General features: G+C 38.3%; 1 protein-coding gene and 1 long non-coding RNA gene across 3 annotated transcripts; both read left to right on the top strand.

Annotated features, from left to right (window-relative positions):
• The first annotated feature begins 5341 nt into the window (after positions 1-5341).
• On the top strand, positions 5342-11361 carry LOC109196870 (uncharacterized). The gene is made up of 3 exons (XM_025903000.1): positions 5342-6055; positions 6989-7017; positions 7448-11361. Exon 3 carries the CDS (start codon positions 8260-8262, stop codon positions 11359-11361), a length of 3102 nt encoding a protein of 1033 aa, XP_025758785.1. The 5' UTR covers positions 5342-6055; positions 6989-7017; positions 7448-8259.
• Positions 11362-15179: 3818 nt separating this feature from the next.
• LOC109196871 (uncharacterized) lies at positions 15180-17469 on the top strand. Of its 2 annotated transcripts, XR_003216456.1 has the most exons (4): positions 15180-15623; positions 16885-17001; positions 17118-17221; positions 17323-17469. It is a non-coding gene; the product is annotated as an uncharacterized LOC109196871 (long non-coding RNA). The 2 variants fall into 2 exon arrangements; XR_002058210.2 differs by having other exon boundaries at positions 16885-17221.
• Positions 17470-20386: the final 2917 nt, after the last annotated feature.

Here is a 20386-nt window from a genome sequence, read left to right as displayed (position 1 = left end):
CTTCTTTTGGACATGACTGCTTCTACTTTTCTCATTTATAACATTTATATTTTTAAAATTATTCAACTTTTTTCAACAAAAATTTCCCATGTATTTCAATGGGGAGACCCTTCAAATCCTCATTCAACTTACTCATTTTCAAACTGTATCTACTTTAACATACGTTGACATAGAGCCACCATTCAAACTTTAAAACGAAGACAAGACATTCAACTATTCAACTTGTATTTATCTTTTCAATATGTATTATCCTTTTTCTTCAGTTCCAGTTTAAGTTTCATGATGATTTTTCAGCCGTTTCAGAGTTTATAATGGGTGTGTATGGGACGGAATGTTGGGGCTAGAGTGAGAAGGCTCAACTGCCAGAGTGAGAGGAGCGAAAAAATTAATCTGAAAATCTTTTTTAAAACTGCTGCTGTGTCCGCAGCGTTTGCTCTACAGGTATGATTTTACCCTCAAAACGTAGCCATCGCTGTCCTCTTTCATCCAATGTGTTTACTATTGTACTAGGTGTTATGGTTCTTTCATAAATGTCACCAAAGCACAGCCTCCTCCCTCCAACTCCTCCATAGACTCTAATGTTAAAATGGCTCAGAAGGTTCGTTTGAAAATCAGAAGAGCATGGTGTTTTTACACTGTCATCACGTCCATATAATAAACTCCACAGGCATGAAAACTGAGAATTAGGTAGACTGGACATTGCTGCCGCTCACGGTGAAAGAATTTCGTCAATAGGACCTGTACTTTTCATTTGGGAGCAATTTGTTTCGACCTGACTTTTCTGTTCATTTTAAGCAGCAAAAGTGAGGTGCATGTCTGTGTGCGTGTGTACTGAGCCATTGGGTGCAGTTACTATAGCAACCAGGCTCACACCTGCCTGCCTAACGAGCTCTGTCTCTCACTGTGCCAAGATTCATCTTAAACACTTCTCTTTCAACTGCTGCTGTGTCCACAGTGTTTGCTCTACAGCCATCATTTTACCCTCAAAACGACGCCATCGTTGTTCTCTTTGCAACAACGTGACTTTGAAAGCTCAGACATTTAAACTTTTTAAACTGTGTAGATCCAAGTGGAGGGATCACATTTTAGTAATTCAGTGATTTAAAGAATATGAAATTTTAATATTCATTCAGATGTTTTCTGACTTTAAATTTTCTTTTGTCATTTCTTAGGTTTTTCTAATTTCCATTTAAAACATTTTCAACTATTTTCCAACTTCTTCTCTGTGGATGTCAGCTTTTAGCAGTTCAGCACTTTTGTTTTCAGGCGAAAATTTCTGTATTTTTCATCTCATTCAAAATTTTTAACTTAAAATTCAGCAATTAATTCATTTCAGTGCATACATTCAGATTCAAGCATTCACACTGCAGTTTCTTCAGAAAATGCACTTTCTAGTTATATTTTATTATATATTCCGTACGTTTTTTGTAGTCTATCTCCTTCAAAACCGTTCAACTTAGAAAAACCATTCAAACACCATTAGATTCCTCTTCTTTTGGACACGACTGCTTCTATTTTTCTCATTTTTAACATTTATATTTTTAATTTTATTCAACTTTTTTCACCCAAAATTTCCCATGTATTTCAATGGGGAGACCCTTCAAATCCTCATTCAACTTACTCATTTTCAAACTGTATCTACTTCAACATACGTTGACATAGAGCCACCATTCAAACTTTAAAACGAAGACAAGACATTCAACTATTCAACTTGTATTTATCTCTTCAATATCTGTTATACTTTTTCTTCAGTTCCAGTTTAAGTTTCATGATGATTTTTCAGCCGTTTCAGAGTTTATAATGGGTGTGTATGGGACGGAATGTTGGGGCTAGAGTGAGACAGCTCAACTGCTAGAGTGAGAGGAGCAAAAAAATTAATCTTAAAATATTTTTTAAAACTGCTGCTGTGTCTGCAGCGTTTGCTCTACAGGTATGATTTTACCCTCAAAACGTAGCCATCGCTGTCCTCTTTCATCCAATGTGTTTACTATTGTCCTAGGTGTTATGGTTCTTTCATAAATGTCACCAAAGCACAGACTCCTCCCTCCAAGTCCTCCATAGACTCCAATGTTAAAATGGCTCAGAAAGTTCCTTTGAAAATCAGAAGAGCAGGCTGTCTTTACACTGTCACCACGTCCATATAATAAACTCCACAGGCATGAAAACTGAGAATTAGGTAGACTAGACATTGCTGTTGCTCACGGTGAAAGAATTTTGTCAATACAACATGTACTTTTCATTTGGGAAGGATTTGTTTGGGGCTGACTTTTCTGTTCATTTTAAGCAGCAAAAGTGAGGTGCATGTCTGTGTGCGTGTGTATGGAGCCCCTGGCTCAGTCACTATAGCAACCAGGCTCACACCTGCCTGCCTAACGAGCTCTCTCTCACTCTGCCAAGATTCATCTTGAACACTTCTCTTTCAACTGCTGCTGTGTCCACAGTGTTTGCTCTACAGCCATCATTTTACCCTCAAAATGTCGCCATCGTTGTTCTCTTTCCAACACCGTGTCTTTCAAAGCTCAGAGATGTAAACCTTTAAAACTGTGTGGATCCAAGTGGAGGGATCACACTTTAGTCATTCAGTGATTCAAAGAATATGAACTTTTAATATTCATTCAGATGTTTTCTGACTCTAAATTTTCTGTTCTCATTTGTTAGGTTTTCCAAATTTTAATTTAAAAACTTTTCAGCTATTTTCCAACTTCTTCTGTGTGAACATCAGCTTTCAAAAGTTCTGCACTTTTGTTTTCAGGTTAAAAACTCTGTATTTTCAGGCTCATTCAACATTTTTATTTTTAACTTAAAATTCAGCAATTAATTCATTTCAGTGCATACATTCAGATTCAAGCATTCACACTGCAGTTTCTTCAGAAAATGCACTTTCTAGTTAGTGTGAATGCTTGTAAAAGCATTCACACTGAAAAACCATTCAAACACCATTAGATTCCTCTTCTTTTGGACATGACTGCTTCTATTTTTCTCATTTTTAACATTTATATTTTTAAAATTATTCAACTTTTTTCAACAAAAATTTCCCATGTATTTCAATGGGGAGACCCTTCAAATCCTCATTCAACTTACTCATTTTTAAACTCCTACTACTTCCACATACGTTGACATAGAGCCACCATTCAAACTTTAAAACGAAGACAAGACATTCAACTATTCAACTTGTATTTATCTTTTCAATATCTATTATACTTTTTCTTCATTTCCAGTTTAAGTTTCATGATGATTTTTCAGCCGTTTCAGAGTTTATAATGGGTGTGTATGGGACGGAATGTTGGGGCTAGAGTTAGACAGCTAAACTGCCAGAGTGAGAGGAGCGAAAAAATTAATCTTAAAATATTTTTTAAAACTGCTGCTGTGTCCGCAGCATTTGCTCTACAGGTATGATTTTACCCCCAAAACGTAGCCATCGCTGTCCTCTTTCATCCAATGTGTTTACTATTGTACTAGGTGTTATGGTTCTTTCATTAATGTCACCAAAGCACAGCCTCCTCCCTCCAACTCCTCCATAGACTCTAATGTTAAAATGGCTCAGAAGTTTCGTTTGAAAATCAGAAGAGCATGGTGTTTTTACACTGTCACCACGTCCATATAATAAACTCCACAGGCATGAAAACTGAGAATTAGGTAGACTGGACATTGCTGCCGCTCACGGTGAAAGAATTTCGTCAATAGGACCTGTACTTTTCATTTGGGAGCGATTTGTTTCGGCCTGACTTTTCTGTTCATTTTAAGCAGCAAAAGTGAGGTGCATGTCTGTGAGCGTGTGTATGGAGCCATTGGGTGCAGTCACTATAGCAACCAGGCTCACACCTGCCTGCCTAACGAGCTCTCTCTCACTCTGCCAAGATTAATCTGAAACACTTCTCTTTCAACTGCTGCTGTGTCCACAGCGTTTGCTCTACAGCCATCATTTTACCCTCAAAAACGAAGCCATCGTTGTTCTCTTTACAACACAGTGTCTTTCAAAGCTCAGAGATGTAAACCTTTAAAACTGTGTGGATCCAAGTGGAGGGATCACACTTTAGTCATTCAGTGATTCAAAGAATATGAACTTTTAATATTCATTCAGATGTTTTCTGACTCTAAATTTTCTTTTCTCATTACTTAGGTTTTTCTAATTTACATTTAAAACATTTTCAGCTATTTTCCAACTTTTTCTCTGTGCTTGTCAGCTTTTAGCAGTTCAGCACTTTTGTTTTCAGGTGAAAATTTCTGTATTTTTCATCTCATTCAACATTTTTAACTTAAAATTCAGCAATTAATTCATTTCAGTGCATACATTCAGATTCAAGCATTCACACTGCAGTTTCTTCAGAAAATGCACTTTCTAGTTATTAGTGTGAATGCTTGTAAAAGCATTCACAGTATTGTTCTTCTAATCTTTATTATTCTATTTTATTATTATCTATTCCGTACGTCTTTTGTACTCCTACTCCTTCAAAACCGTTCAACTTAGAAAAACCATTCAAACACCGTTAGATTCCTCTTCTTTTGGACACGACTGCTTCTATTTTTCTCATTTTTAACATTTATATTTTTTAAATTATTCAACTTTTTTCAACAAAAATTTCCCATGTATTTCAATGGGGAGACCCTTCAAATCCTCATTCACCTTACTCAATTTTAAACTCCTACTACTTCCACATACGTTGACATAGAACCACCATTCAAACTTTAAAACGAAGCCAAGACATTCAACCTTTCAACTTGTATTTATCTTTTCAATATCTATTATACTTTTTCTTCAGTTCCAGTTTAAGTTTCATGCTGTTTTTTCATCCGTTTCAGAGTTTATAATGGGTGTGTATGGGACGGAATGTTGGGGCTAGAGTGAGACAGCTCAACTGCTAGAGTGAGAGGAGCGAAAAAATTAATCTTAAAATCTTTTTTAAAACTGCTGCTGTGTCCGCAGCATTTGCTCTACAGGTATGATTTTACCCTCAAAACGTAGCCATCGCTGTCCTCTTTCATCCAATGTGTTTACTATTGTACTAGGTGTTATGGTTCTGTCATAAATTTCACCAATGTGCAGCCTCCTCCCTCCAACTCTTCCATAGACTCTAATGTTAAAATGGCTCAGAAAGTTCCTTTGAAAATCAGAAGTACAGGCTGTCTTTACACTGTCACCACGTCCATATAATAAACTCCACAGGCATGAAAACTGAGAATTTGGTAGACTGGACATTGCTGGCACTCACGGTGAAAGAATTTTGTCAATACGACCTATACTTTTCATTTGGGAAGGATTTGTTTCGGCCTGACTTTTCTGTTCATTTTAAGCAGCTAAAGTGAGGTGCATGTCTGTGTGCGTGTGTATGGAGCCATTGGGTGCAGTCACTATAGCAACCAGGCTCACACCTGCCTGCTTAACGAGCTCTCTCTCACTCTGCCAAGGTTAAACCTAAAAATGTCTGCTGCATCTAAGCAGTTGTAGTAAGATTAACTTTTTCAATAGGTACAATAAGACAGATTTGACAGGGGTCAGTAGTTAGTATATGCCAACTAAGTATAGCATTGTGATTGGCACACAGGTTTTTCAGATCTGGGCAGTTGGAGTCTGTTGATGACTTTAAAATCATCCTTTCTGACTGGATAATTAAAGCTTACAGCATCTACCTGTCTGTAGTTGATTTTCCCACATTTTAACTAATGTTTAACTAATCTAATCTCATTTAATGTCTCTGTTTATAGTCTGTATAGTTTATCTCCCCACTAACAAACTTAAAGTAGTCTTAAAATAAAACCCACATAACAGTTCAAGATGAAATACTTTTTATTTGCTCATGTAATGCCAGTTGCCATATTTTTCTGTATGTCACTCATTCGCTTATACAAAAAGTACCAATTTGTACACTAGTCTAGTGTATTTTTTCCCTCTATCTCTCTATGTCTCTCACATACAGAGACTAACACACAGACATGTATATACTCATTATTGCTGTTCAAATTGATGGTCAAATTTCCAAGCACCACCTGAACGCCTCATCTGTTTTCAACCCATCACTGGACCAACTGTCGTCATTCCGCTTTGCTCTCTGCTGTGGTAAGTACAGTACACTCAGTACTGCACTGTTTTATTTTTATGATGGTAAAAATACATGTTTGACATTTAAACTCACATATCAAGTCCAACAGAGTTTAAAAGAGTTCAAAGAATAAAGAAAGAAAAAAAAGAATAACCTTCACTATCATTTATATAGGTTTATGACATTTTGCTGTTAGCAGCAGTGCTAACGCTAGCTTCAATACTAATGCTAGCAACGATGCTAATGCTAGCAACAATGCTAACGCTAGCTATAGTGCTAACACTAGTGATAGCAGTTGTTAACTGACAAAAAGAATATTACTGTGATATTCCTGTGATATGTATTGGCGGTCAGTGAGACAAAAGTAACAAATGAGCTTTATTATTGCCATTGTGGCTTAGTTTTAACAGTAAGAGTGCTTTATGACTTTTGCTGTTAGTAGCCGTGCTAACGCTAGCTTCAATGCTAATGCTAGCAACAATGCTAACGCTAGCTATAGTGCTAACACTAGCCTTAGCAGTTGTTAACTGACAAAAAGAATATTACTGTGATATTCCTGTGATATTTATTGGCGGTCAGTGAGACAAAAGTAACAAATGAGCTTTATTATTGCCATTGTGGCTCAGTTTTAACAGTAAGAGTGTTAGTGCTAGCAGCAATGCTAACACTAACTGAAGTGCTAACATTAGCAGGAATGCTAGCGCTAGCAGCAATGCTAAGACTAGTAACAGTCTAACAGTAGCGTTACATAAGCCTTACATAAGTGGAAATACTTCAGTTAATTAGTTTGAATTACAAAATGGCTGCTGTATCAGCTGGTGTGCTATATTACTCTATAATTACCCTGCTGACTAAGTTCAGTGTATCATGTCATGTGGGTTATGTATTTCTGTTAGTCTGATAACACTGTACAGACAACTAACATATTATTTCTCGTCTTACACTTTCAGGAACTTGACTGACACCTGTGCTTTGCCTGGTAGGTGTGCACATACTGTAAGAGAAGTAGACCAAAATAAAAAAATAATCTGACTAATATAAGCTATAAAGTGATGGGTTCAAACTTTGTGCTAGACCTTTTAAACACAATTTTATAATAAATACACATAAGTGCAGCTTAACAATTGGGCTAAAATATTTTTTTCATACATTTTTGTCGTCACATTACATGTGAATAGTTAATGATTCACTCAATCATATTTGTATTTAAAATATTATTGCTGAATTTAATTAAATATTTATTCTTTTAAAAAGTGCCCAATTATGCAACTTTTTGCACATGGCAGCCGACAACAGTTTAGCTTGAATATTTGTTTTGTCCTTTTTCAGTAGTCACAATTAGTTCATACAATTACCATGTGATATCATTTTAATAAAATTATTATTTTTTTCTCCTTTTTTGTTCACAGTGTGCAGAAGAAGAACAAGGACCAGATCTCCAGTCTTCTCTCTCACATCCCAACCCCCCAACCCCTCTATCCTCTGTCCTGCTCCACCTGTTGTCTCTGCCTTCTTTCCATCTGTATTTCACCCTGTGGTTTGTGAGAAATTTTGCCAAACCAAGAATCTTATTGCAGTTTGATTTCAAAGCCGTGTCTCTCCTGCTCTGTCTGTTCTCTCTGCTAAATTTTCTCTCTACCTGTTTTTCACTCTTTGGCTTGCTGCTGAGAAATGCACAAGCCAATAAAGCAATAAAGAGTGCATATTTTGCCTCAACCTTTGAACAAACTGAACAAACAAAGAAATCTCTACGGTTTGATTTCAAAACCGTGTCTTTCCTGCTCTGCCTGTTCTCTCTTCTAAATTTTCTCTCTACCTGTTTTTCACTCTTGGCTTGCTGCTGAAAAATGCCAAGCCATTAAAGCAATAAAGAGTGCATATATTGCCTCTACCTGAGAACAAACTGAACAAACAAAGAAAACTCTAATTCACGGTTTGATTGTGATTTCCCAGCCGTGTCTCTCCTGCTCTGCCTGTTCTCTCTTCTAGATTTTCTCTCTACCTGTTTTTCATTCTGGGCTTGCTGCTAAGTTGTGCCAAGCCAATAAAGACAGTACATAATATTCTCTCGACTGAAGAACAAACTGTCAAATGAAAGACAACTGTTTCAGACAAATAAAAACTGAAATATAAAAACAAAGACAACATCTCCTGGTGTGTGCCACTCTTATCTTGTGAACATATTTTCTGAAGACTAAGAAACACTTGCAGGTGTGTGAAAATGCCAAGGAAGCAGAAAAAGTCAAAAGCTGCAAAACAACGCTGGAAGAAGTTCCATGAGATTCACAGTGTACCAATATGTGAACAAGCTGAGTGTGATTTTCCTCAGAGCTCTGCAGAAGACAGTGTGTCTACAAAGACCAATTCTGACAGTGTCAAACAGGCAGGTCAACATGTTCCTGCACATGTACAACAGGTATCTTATGCTGATGCTGTAAAGAGTGGACTGCAGCATGAATTTAGTGAACAACATGAGGTGTCAAGTGCCCCACAGGTGGGTTATGCTGATTTGTTGAAAAGAGGCCATCACAGTGATGTGGCAGGACCATCTCATGCAGAAAGAGTGAACTTTGAAAACCAGCCCTCTGTAACACATGTCTGTGCATCTCACAGCCAGGCACATCCTAAATATGGAGACTCCAGAAACCACCAGTGCACATGTAACTCACTCACATTTCTTGCATTCCTTCATGAGAATGAAAACATGACTACAGCTGACCTTAATCTGGTCTTGGATAAAGGTGATGTGATGTACAAAGAGGCAAAGAAAAGATTCCCCAAGAGTATTCATTTGGCAACCGATGAGCTGCCAGACAAAGTTTATGCTCGCAGGTCTATGTATCATGTCGACATGACACAGCCTTCCCGGTATGGGACATTTGAAGAACCTCCAGAGGAAGCAGTAGATACCTTTCTCAGCTTAGAAGCAGGACTGAGCTGCCTGTTGTCAGATGTGCAGTATGCCTTACTGATTATGAGTGGATTGTGTATTGCAGTGTTCAGATCCACATCAGGCGAATATGGGTTCTTTGACCCACACTCCAGAACACCCAGTGGTCTTTCTCTACTACTACAGTCACGTAATCGTGGTACAGCTGTGATGCTGAAATTTACACTCCTCAGTGACATGATTAAGAGGCTACAAGATTCTTATGAAATGATGGAGATATCACCCTCTTGTAACTATGAGCTGAAGCCTGTGCAGTTCTACAGTATGAGCACAGTCAACCTGAGTGATACTATCACAGACACAGTCTGCAGACCAACAGCTGCCGCTGCTGTGGCACCTACTCACGCTGATACAACTGTTGATGAAGCAAACCCCTCTACTCCAAGGAGAAACACAACCACTGGTCTGACTGAGAACATCTTTTGTCAAATGTCCATTTGTACGCCACTGGTGAAACAAAAAGAAGTCCACATGACTCAGTTCACATCATATGAAGATCAGAATGAACCTGCTAATATACCAACTGAAGAACTATGCAGTGAATTAAATTTCTTTCCATCGAATGATGCTTTTTCATGTCAATCAAATGCTGCAATAAAAAATGTTGCTGCCTGTGATCTTTCTGATATAGTTTTACAAAAACTGAAAAAAGTTAATAAACAACAAAGACAAAAAATGAAAAGAAGATTAATGGCATCAGAGAAACCCAGAAATCAGAGAAAAGAAAACCAAAAAAGGAAAGAACAACAAAAGTATGCTTCAAATAAAGAGTACAAAGAAAAGAAAAAATCTTGCACAAGCGAGGCATATAAAAACAATCCTGAAGTTAGACAGAAACAACAACGGTATGTTAAAAGACGTTACTGTGAGAATGCAGAATTCAGACAGAAACAGCAACAGTATGTTAAAAGACGTTACTATGAGAATGGAGAATTCAGACAGAAACAGCAACAGTATGTTAAAAGACGTTACAGTGAGAATGCTAAAGTTAGACAGAAACAAAAACAATATATTAAAAGACGTTACTATGAGAATACTGATTTCAGAGAGGAGAAAAAAAGCTATATCACTAAAAGGTATCGAGAAAGCCCAGAATTCAGAGAGAGACAGAGATCTCGAGTGACTCAGCGTTATGCACGTGACAACGCATTCAGAGCAAGACACAAACAACTGATGAAACAACTAATGCGAGACAGGTATCAAAGTAATCTTGCATTCAGGATTATGCACAACATGAGATGTGCCATGAAAATAAGAAGGAAATACAGATGGGTGAACAGACAAACCCAAGAGAGTGACAACAGTGTGATCAACGAGGCCATATCTGTGTTCAAATCACATATCAAAGTTGGACCATCATACCCATGTACTGTATGTTTCAAGGCTTCATTTCCAAACCAAGTACGACCCTGCATAAGGTCAAATTATGTCAAAAACCCACATGTGGTTGCAACATGTTTGACAGGAAGGTTTGTTCATGTTTGTGATGAAAACTGCAGAAATGAGCAGTGCAATGTGCCTGATGAGAGAAAGAGAGAGTGGATTTGTCACACCTGCCACACTCATCTTAAAAATGGATCCATGCCAGTACTTGCTGTTGCCAATAAACTGGATCTTGCTGATATTCCAGCTGAACTGTCTGATCTCAACATCCTGGAGAGGCATCTCATAGCCAAGTGCATACCATTTGCCAAGATTATTCCTCTTCCCAAAGGCAGACAAAGAGCAATTAGAGGAAATGTGGTCTGTGTCCCATCAGAGGTACAGGAAACTGTTGAAGCATTGCCTCGATTGAGAATTAATTCTCAGGTGATGAGAGTAAAACTGAAGAGACGCTTGTCGTACAAAGGTCATCAGCTGTTTCAGACTGTAAGCTGGTCTAAACTTGTGCAAGCACTGCATAAACTCAAGCAGATTCATCCACAGTATAAGGATGTGAGCATCAGAGATGATGCTGAGCTGTGTGATCCAACACTTCCTGATGAAGATGATGAGGATGATGATGATGAAAACATGAATGAGGACGATTATGATGAGGCTGATTTAATGGAAATTGACAGCTGTGAGAAAAATGCACTATGTGAAGCACAAAATAAAAATGAACAGGATATTGACATGTTACCCTATGATGGTGAACAACCACATGAGCAGATGAGAGATGATTCAGAGCAAGAAGATGGACTGACTAATGGTGGTTTTGCACTCGAGTCCTGTTTGCAGCCCCCTGATGTGGCTGAGGAGATATTATGTTTCAGTGAAGGAATCTACTCTGTTGCTCCTGCAGAGAGAAACAATCCAATAAGTTTTTTCAAAAACCTAAACTGGAGGCCATGGCCTTCCCTGTGCAGTTTCCTACAGGCCAAACACACTTGATGAAAGAAGGCTGATCAAAGTATCCCCCAGTGGGTATTTCAAATCAAGACTTTTCTGCATTGATGATCGTTTTGCCAAAGACACAAACTATTTGTTCTTTGCAGAGTTTGTGACTGAAATACACTTGGCTACTTCCAGCATGACGATACAGTTAAGAAAGGCAAAGCCTCTGACCAGAGATGGGAGAAAAATAACCTCAGGCATGTTACAAGATAAACATGAGGTGGAGAAACTGGTGCGAAATAAAGATGCAGTGAGATTCATGCAGCCTCTGAGAGGAACCCCAGCCTATTGGGAGAAAACAACAAGAGATCTTTTTGCCATGATCAGACAGTTGGGAACTCCCACGTTCTTTTGCACATTTTCAGCTGCTGAAATGCGCTGGCCTGAAGTGATTGAGGCAATAACAAGGCAGCAAGGTGAACAAGTGAATTTTGAAGGACTCGACTGGTCAGCAAAGTGTGACATCCTGAGAAGCAATCCTGTCACAACAATGCGCATGTTTGACAAGAGAGTTGAAGCATTATTCAGAGATTTACTCTTATCTCCTGCAGAGCCACTTGGCAAAGTCATTGACTACTTTTACAGAGTCGAGTTTCAGCACAGAGGAAGCCCACACATACACTGCCTCCTGTGGGTAGAAGGTGCTCCTGTGTTTGAGGAGGATGATGATCAAACTGTTGTTGATTTTATAAACAAATACATCACAGCTCAGCTGCCTGATCCACATAAACAACCTGAACTGTACAAGAAAGTTACAGAAGTGCAAAAACATAGTAAGAACCACACAAAGACATGCTTTAGGAGTTTAAGCTCCGGGTGCCGTTTTGGTTTTCCCAAACCACCCTGCAATGACACAATGATCACAAGACCCAGTGAGGATGATGAACTGGAGGTAGAAACAGCAAAGAACAAGCTCAGACCACTGAACCAGCTGCTGAATGAGCCTGAAACTGCTTCCATGAGTTTAGAGCAGCTCTTGGCAAGATGCAAGTTGACACATGCAGAATATGAGCGATACCTGAATAAAATGAACACAAGGAGTACGATCATACTAAAGCGTGATCCAAAAGACTCTTGGATAAACAGCTATAATCCACATCTGCTTGAAGCCTGGAACAGTAATATCGACATAAGCTTTGTTTTAGATGCTTTCGGCGCTGCAAATTATTTAATGAAATATATATCAAAAAAGAGGGCGGGCTATCTGAGTACCTGAAAACTGTCATTGAGAACTCCCATAAGGACAGTGTAAATGAGTGCGATGAAATGAGAGCCTTCATGCAGGCATATTCAAAGAAGCGAGAGATCAGTGCACAGGAGTGTGTTGCTCGTGCATGTGGTCTTCACATGAAGCAATGTTCACGTGCTGTAATATTCATACCAACTGATGATAATCCAGTGAAAATGAGTCGTCCCCTGTCAGTTCTGGACAACACAACACCTGAGTCTTCCAATGTTTGGATGACATCTTTGAATGACAAATACAAAGCCAGACCTGAAACTCCAGAGTATGAGGAGATGTGCATGGCAGACTTTGCTGCTACTTGCAGGATTGTCTATGGCCAACAAACAAAAGGTAAAGATGTTTTGCCCCTTCTCAATGAGATGGGATTTGTGCAAAGGCGCAAAAATGATAAGCCTGCTGTCATCAGATTTCACTGCTGCTCACAAGAAAAACATCCAGAGCAATATTACGGAAGACTGCTTAAACTGTACCTTCCTCATCGTTCAGACCATGAACTGAAAACACCATCTTTGCCAACCTATCAGGCTTTCTATGGTGCTGGCTGTGTACAGCTACCAGGTACTGACCATCTTGAATACGTGCAACACATTGTCAAAAGAAACAGAGAAAAATATGAGAAAAACAGTGAGGAGATCGAGAGCGCTGTTGAGGAATATGAGCAGAACAGAGGTGTGACTGACGAATGGTGTAACCTGGCACCTGAATCAGATCTCGTAAGGTTGCCACTTGTTGAACAAGAAAGAGAGCGAGACAATGAAAATGAACAGGAAGACGTGCCTGACTACAGCCGTCAGGCTGATGTTTCAACAGAAGTCAGAGCCATCAGGGAACCCCCTGCTATTGATCCCACATTGTTACGTCAGATGTTTCAGAATCTGAATAAGAAGCAAGCCTGCATATTTTATGCAGTTAGAGACTGGTGCATTAAAAGAGTCTGTGCTCTGAATGTGGAGCAGTTTTTCTTTTATATTAATGGTGGTGCTGGAACAGGAAAATCACATCTTATCAAATGCATCTACTCAGAAGCATCTAAGATACTGAGCAAAGTGCCCAGATATGCAGACGACGTTGACATATCAAAACCCACTGTCCTGTTAACTGCTTTCACTGGGACTGCAGCATTTAACATTTCTGGAACAACACTGCATTCTCTTCTCAAGCTCCCTAGAAGCTTAAAACCTCCCATTCAGGGACTTGGCAATCAGCTGGATGAAGTCAGATCAGAACTTTTGAATGCTGAAATAATCGTCATTGACGAAGTGTCTATGGTGTCAAGACATCTCTTTGCATATGTAGATGCAAGACTCAAACAGATCAAAGGGAGTCGGAGACCCTTTGGAGGCATGTCAGTCATTGCTGTTGGAGACTTCTATCAGCTACCCCAGTGCGACAGTCTAAACCTCTCTGTGTGCACGACCCGTCCGAGATCGACCTGTGGCGGGAGCATTTTCAGATGATCACTCTGACTGAGATTATGCGTCAGAAAGATGATGTTGTCTTTGCTGAGATGCTGAACAGAATTCGTGTGAAAGGAAAGTTGGATGAGCTTTGCGAAGCAGATAGAAATTTGTTGTCACAGGCCATAACTGAGCCAGCCCTTTGTCCGACTGATGCGTTGCACATTTTTGCAACTAACAAAGAAGTGGATAAACACAACTCTGCAACACTGGCTCTGCTCCATACTCATATCATTGACATCCATGCAGATGATTATAGAAAGGATCCTAGAACTGGCAGAATGGCACTTCAAGACAGACCATTCAAAGGAGGTAAAAACGATTTACCAGACACACTGAAAGTTGCAGAAGGAGCTCGTGTCATGCTCACCAGAAACATTGACATACAAAGTGGTTTGGTTAATGGAGCTTTTGGAAAACTACTTAGAGTAGTTTACTCTGAAAATGACCAACACATCATCAAGCTTGGACTTCAAATGGATAATGAGACATCTGGAAAGAATAACCGCACACCAGCAGACGACATGGTGTACATTGAGAGAGCAGAGGAGAATCTAAAGCAGAAAGGAGTGGTACGAAGACAGTTCCCAGTAAAGCTGGCCTTTGCATGTACAATACATAAGGTACAGGGTATGACAACCACATCAGCTGTTGTCTCTCTTAAGAGCATTTTGAGCCCGGCATGGCCTACGTAGCTGTCAGTAGAGTGACGTCTCTCAATGGACTCTATCTTCTTGATATGGAGGAGAAAAAATATTCACCAACCCAGAAATCACTGCAGCGCTTGAGAACATGAGACAAGCCAACCTTGATGACATGATGCCTCTTCTACACGTGAGACAAACACTGAGCAGGTCAGACGTTTTCACCATTGTTCATCATAACACAGAGGGACTGCCAGCTCACATTAATGACATCAAGAGTCACCATGAATTGTGTCTAGCAGATGTTTTGTGCCTAACAGAAACACACCTGCGGGGCTCTTTTGTCGCAGAGAATCTCCACTTGGAAAATTACAATTTGTTCAAACGCAACAGACACCTGTCCTACACAAACTTACCCCAGATGGCAAACAGAAGTGGTGGTGGAGTTGCTGTTTATGTGAAAGTGACATTCAAGTGCATGAAAAACAGTACATCCATAATGTAACTGACCTTGAATTTCTGGCTTTAAAGGTTGAAGCACCAGTCAGTGCTCTGATTGCAGTTGTATACAGACCTCCAGACTACACTCTGAGGCCATTCCTGAAAAACCTGGTAAGCCTATTAGACTCATTAGAGATCATGGACTGTCATCCCATCATAGTGTGTGGTGATTTTAATGAGAATGTTTTATCCAGTGCAAACAAACCAATCCTGGAGCTGTTTGAGTCTAGGGGATACGCACAGGTCATCACTGCCCCTACCACAGAGAAGAACACACTGCTTGACCTAATTTTCATTTCTCAGCCAGAGCGATGTCTCCATTCTGGAGTTATGAAGACCTACCATAGTTACCATGACCCTGTATACTGTGTATTGTCCTGTGATGATTCATGATCTAGATCTTTGACTACAGTAAGTAATTTCTATATTTTTGAATGACTTAAGAAAGTAGAGCGATATTTAAAGGTTGACTTAAGAAAACACACACTGCATTGCGGGATAATGTTTGAATTGTTTACATAAAATACAATTAAATGAATTAAGTAATGATATCAGTAAAATATGACAATTTTATTTATTACAGAAAATCTAAAAATCAGTAATCTATTAATGTCAGAAAAATCAAATATACCAGTTTAAAACGAACAGTGTAGGCATATCCTCTCTGCAGCCAGGCTTCAACATCCTGCCAGGCTGCCCCAGTCTCACTGTGGCTGGGAGGGAGGGAGGGTGGACCAGAGGATTGGCCACACAACACATAAATGTTCAACAGCTTCTTCATCGTTTCTGAGAGAACAACACAGACTAAAGGTTGCTTTTTTTAAAAAAAGAAAAAAAAAAGAAAAATCTAATTACAGCAATAATGACAATTAAGCCAGTTTATCTGTGCCTCTATTTTGAAATACTATTTACAAAAAGTGTTATTGATTTTGGTTTGTTATAATCTTTAAACTTTTTCAAAACTATATGATTATATTTTTGGACAAATCTTTCGATGAAACATACATTTTTATGAGCTTTTATCATGTGTCAGCCAGTGCATTTATCAGGGTGGGTCTGGGTCTGGGATGATAAATGCACTGGCTGATAACTGCACATTTCTGGCCAGAAATGTTTCAGCAGTGTCACATATGTACTACATATGTTACACTTGTTTTTGTTACCAGCTGATACCCTACATTTGTATAGACATTGGATGGTGTGAGGCTGGGGAGTTGAGTGGAGTGGGTAGGCGGGAGTTGAATGGGGGATGCGGTGGGAGGTTGTTAGGTTTCTTTTCTTTTTCTTTTTCTTTTTGTTAAGAGAGACACAGTTCTGTGTCTTCTCCAAGCTTCACATGTAAAATCCAACAGTGTGAAGCACATAGCAGCCAGAAACTGTAATGCCACAGATCAGAGAGGCTTCATCATCACCATCTTCACCGTACGATCAGAGCGTGAGACTTCACATCTGGAGCACAGGAGAGATTCTGTGATAAATCCTCCTTCTAGCTTGTCCCACAAGCAGTCGGTGAGATTTACTCACAACAAAAGGGTTAATGACATATTTCCATGAAAACATGTATTAATTCTTTGTAATGTGTTTAAATTGTGTTTTCGCTTGACCTTAGGAGTGTTAGAGTGTATTGTAATGTCTGTACTCAGGTGTTTCCCTCTGTGATCCATCCCTTCAGAGCTGAGACACTCAGGACTGAACAGACTGCACAGTTTCTGTGACTGAGCCTCCAAAACACCTTCTTTGAAACCACACATGATAGAAGGGCATTATATTTGCAGCAGCACTACTAAAGGTATTCAGTTTATTACAGGATGTGTTTGTTTCTTAGGACCAGCTCTAAGTGCACACTACCTAACATATAGACCTTTCTGTTCATTACAAACCAACTACTCTGGATCATATGGCCAGTTGGCAGGAATGTTGCTGCAGGAAAACATCCCTGCAGATCACCACCATTGTCACACTGACTGTGCCTCCTCTGTGCAGTGTCAAGATCCTCCTTAAATGAGTGTGTAAGTTAACATTTTCATTATTTATTCCTTTGACAAGACAAGTATCACTGATATTACATTTACAACTACATATGTTCCTGTTTTCTGCTCTTCTTTTAAAGTCCTCAGCTATCCTGCTTCTGTGCTGCTTGCCACACATCAAACACTGGCCGGATGACAGGGAGGATCCACTCTGAAGTCACTGGACATGATGAGCATCATCTGGGACTTTATAGTTTCACAGAAACATTGTGCTCTTTGATTACAGGTTTTAAATGGACATAATGACTGCTCTCTCTGATCAACAGGCTAAAGGATTGTTTTCATTGTTAGAGCTCTGTACAATGTATGCTTATTTAATATTTCATCACAGAGCAAACCTTTATTTATTTATTTAACATATTTTTTATTTTGTTTTAATGTTGAATTAACTGTGGGGATTTTTTAACTGGGCACTCGGGATGTCATATGACCAGAAATGTGGTAACTTCAATTCTACATTATGTACAAAAAATCTGCTAAGAACGAGACACAGACAAAAACCCCAAGAGAACTCAAATTCATTCCATGTAATCCATCTAAACATTTTAAACTGCTGAACAGCAACACAAACAGTGTTAAAAACCAGTGTTAACAGAATGATTATGATGGGTTTGTACCAAGTTTCAGGTCACATGGCACACCTAGTGTGTAGTGTGGGTATCAGCTGGTAAGTATAGGTTTTTTCATATTTGTGTCCTTAGAGTTCAGATAGATAAAGCCTTCTGTATAATAATTAGTCATAAACACAAGTCAGAGTCAGGACTAACTAATTGGGACTTTGTGTCTGAGCCCAGGTTAAAACAGTGTAAAAAAGCATTTAGTGGCATGGCTGAACAATGCTGTAAACTAATGATACTATTTATCAATGTTCACAAAATGAGCTAATGTGTTTATTTGATTATTTGTATGTGTTAAACTGTGTCACCACCTTAGGCTTTCGTTTGAGTTTACTCAAAATCTCTATACATTCTCTTTTACCACTGTGTGGACACTGTTTACATTAAAACATAAAAAAGAATGAGTAATAAAAGATGTGTAGACAGATCAGTGGATTAAGTAGACCGATAGAAACAGCTGTTCAGCCATGTTCTAAGAAACCAACACAATTTAAAGGTTCAGGATTGTGGTTTTAAAAGTTGAATTTCGTGTATTTATATGTGCTTATTATTTCATTTAGTTATTTAATTTAGTTATTTTTATTTATTCTACTGTGAAGTGTTTACAAAAAAAGCTACTTTAATTTCATTTTATTTGTTATTATTTTGCAATTTGTTCTTTAAGAATGGAGTCTGTGCCAAAAACTAAAGTTGAACAGACACATGACAGGATCAGATTATTAACACCTTAAAACATTCCAAACGTCTCTTTTTAAAATGATTTTTATTCTATTTTGAAAAATAAAAAAAAACATTTGTTGAACTAATTTAAGTCCTTTTCAGAAAGAAGCTGTACAATATGACTTAAGATTTTTATGTTATTTTCTATGACATACAAAACAATTGATGTATGTAATACCATTAAACATGATATACATGTGTATATGTCTGAAAAACATTATGCTGTATATTAAAGCTTGTATTTTCTCCAGAATGTTTGTTCATCTTTTCAGTTCAATTCAAAAATTTGTTTTTACATTTTTTTATTATTTTTTTATGAATTAGAGATTTATAATACATAATTCCACTCTTGAAGTGATTAGAAGAATATGAACTTTTTATTCATTCAGAGGTTTTCTGACTAATTTTCTTTTGTCATTACTCATCTTTTTCTAATTTACATTTTAAACATGTTCAGCTATTTTCAACTTTTCTGTGTGAAAATTAGCTTTCAAAAGTTCTGCACTTTTGTTTTCAGGTTAAAAATTCTGTATTTTCCAGCTAATTCAGCATTTTTAACTTAAATTCAGCAATTAATTCATTTCAGTGCATACATTCAGATTCAAGCATTCACACTGCAGTTTCTTCAGAAAATGCACTTCTATTATATTAGTGTGAACTTGTAAAAGCATTCAAGTATTGTTGTTCATTCTTTATTAGTGTGAATGCTTGTAAAAGCATTCACTAGTAATCTTTATTATTATTTATTATTTATTTTATATATTCCGTACGTTTTTGCAGTCTATCTCCTTCAAAACCGTTCAACTTAGAAAAACCATTCAAACACCGTTAGATTCCTCTTCTTTTGGACATGACTGCTTCTATTTTCTCATTTATAACATTTATATTTTTAATTTTATTCAACTTTTTTCAACAAAAATTTCCCATGTATTTCAATGGGGAGACCCTTCAAATTCTCCTTCAACTTACTCATTTTAAACTGTATCTACTTCCACATACGTTGACATAGAGCCACCATTCAAACTTTAAAACGAAGACAAACATTCAACTATTCAACTTGTATTTATCTTTTCAATATCTATTATACTTTTTCTTCAGTTCCAGTTTAAGTTTCATGATGTTTTTTCACCCGTTTCAGAGTTTATAATGGGTGTGTATGGGACGGAATGTTGGGGCTAGAGTGAGACAGCTCAACTGCTAGAGTGAGAGGAGCAAAAAATTAATCTTAAATATTTTTTAAAACTGCTGCTGTGTCCACGGCGTTTGCTCTACAGGTATGATTTTACCCTCAAAACGTAGCCATCGCTGTCCTCTTTCATCCAATGTGTTTACTATTGTACTAGGTGTTATGGTTCTTTCATAAATGTCACCAAATGCACAGCCTCCTCCTCCAACTCTCCATAGACTCTAATGTTAAAATGGCTCAGAAGGTTCGTTTGAAAATCAGAAGAGCAGGCTGTCTTTACACTGTCACCACGTCCATATAATAAACTCCACAGGCATGAAAACTGAGAATTAGTAGACTGGACATTGCTGCCGCTCACGGTGAAAGAATTTTGTCAATACGACCTGTACTTTTCATTTGGGAAGGATTTGTTTGGGCCTGACTTTTCTGTTCATTTTAAGCAGCAAAAGTGAGGTGCATGTCTGTGCGTGTGTATGGAGCCATTGGGTCAGTCACTATAGCAACCAGGCTCACACCTGCTGCCTAACGAGCTCTCTCTCTCTCACTGTGCCAAGATTCATCTTAAACACTTCTCTTTCAAACTGCTGTGTTCCACAGTGTTTGCTCTACAGACATCATTTT

The sequence above is a fragment of the Oreochromis niloticus genome, linkage group LG23 (assembly GCF_001858045.2).
Source record: "Oreochromis niloticus isolate F11D_XX linkage group LG23, O_niloticus_UMD_NMBU, whole genome shotgun sequence".
Taxonomy (NCBI): Eukaryota; Metazoa; Chordata; class Actinopteri; order Cichliformes; family Cichlidae; genus Oreochromis; species Oreochromis niloticus.
Note: the sequence above shows the minus strand (reverse complement) of the source record. Positions and strands in the feature narration are given on the sequence as shown.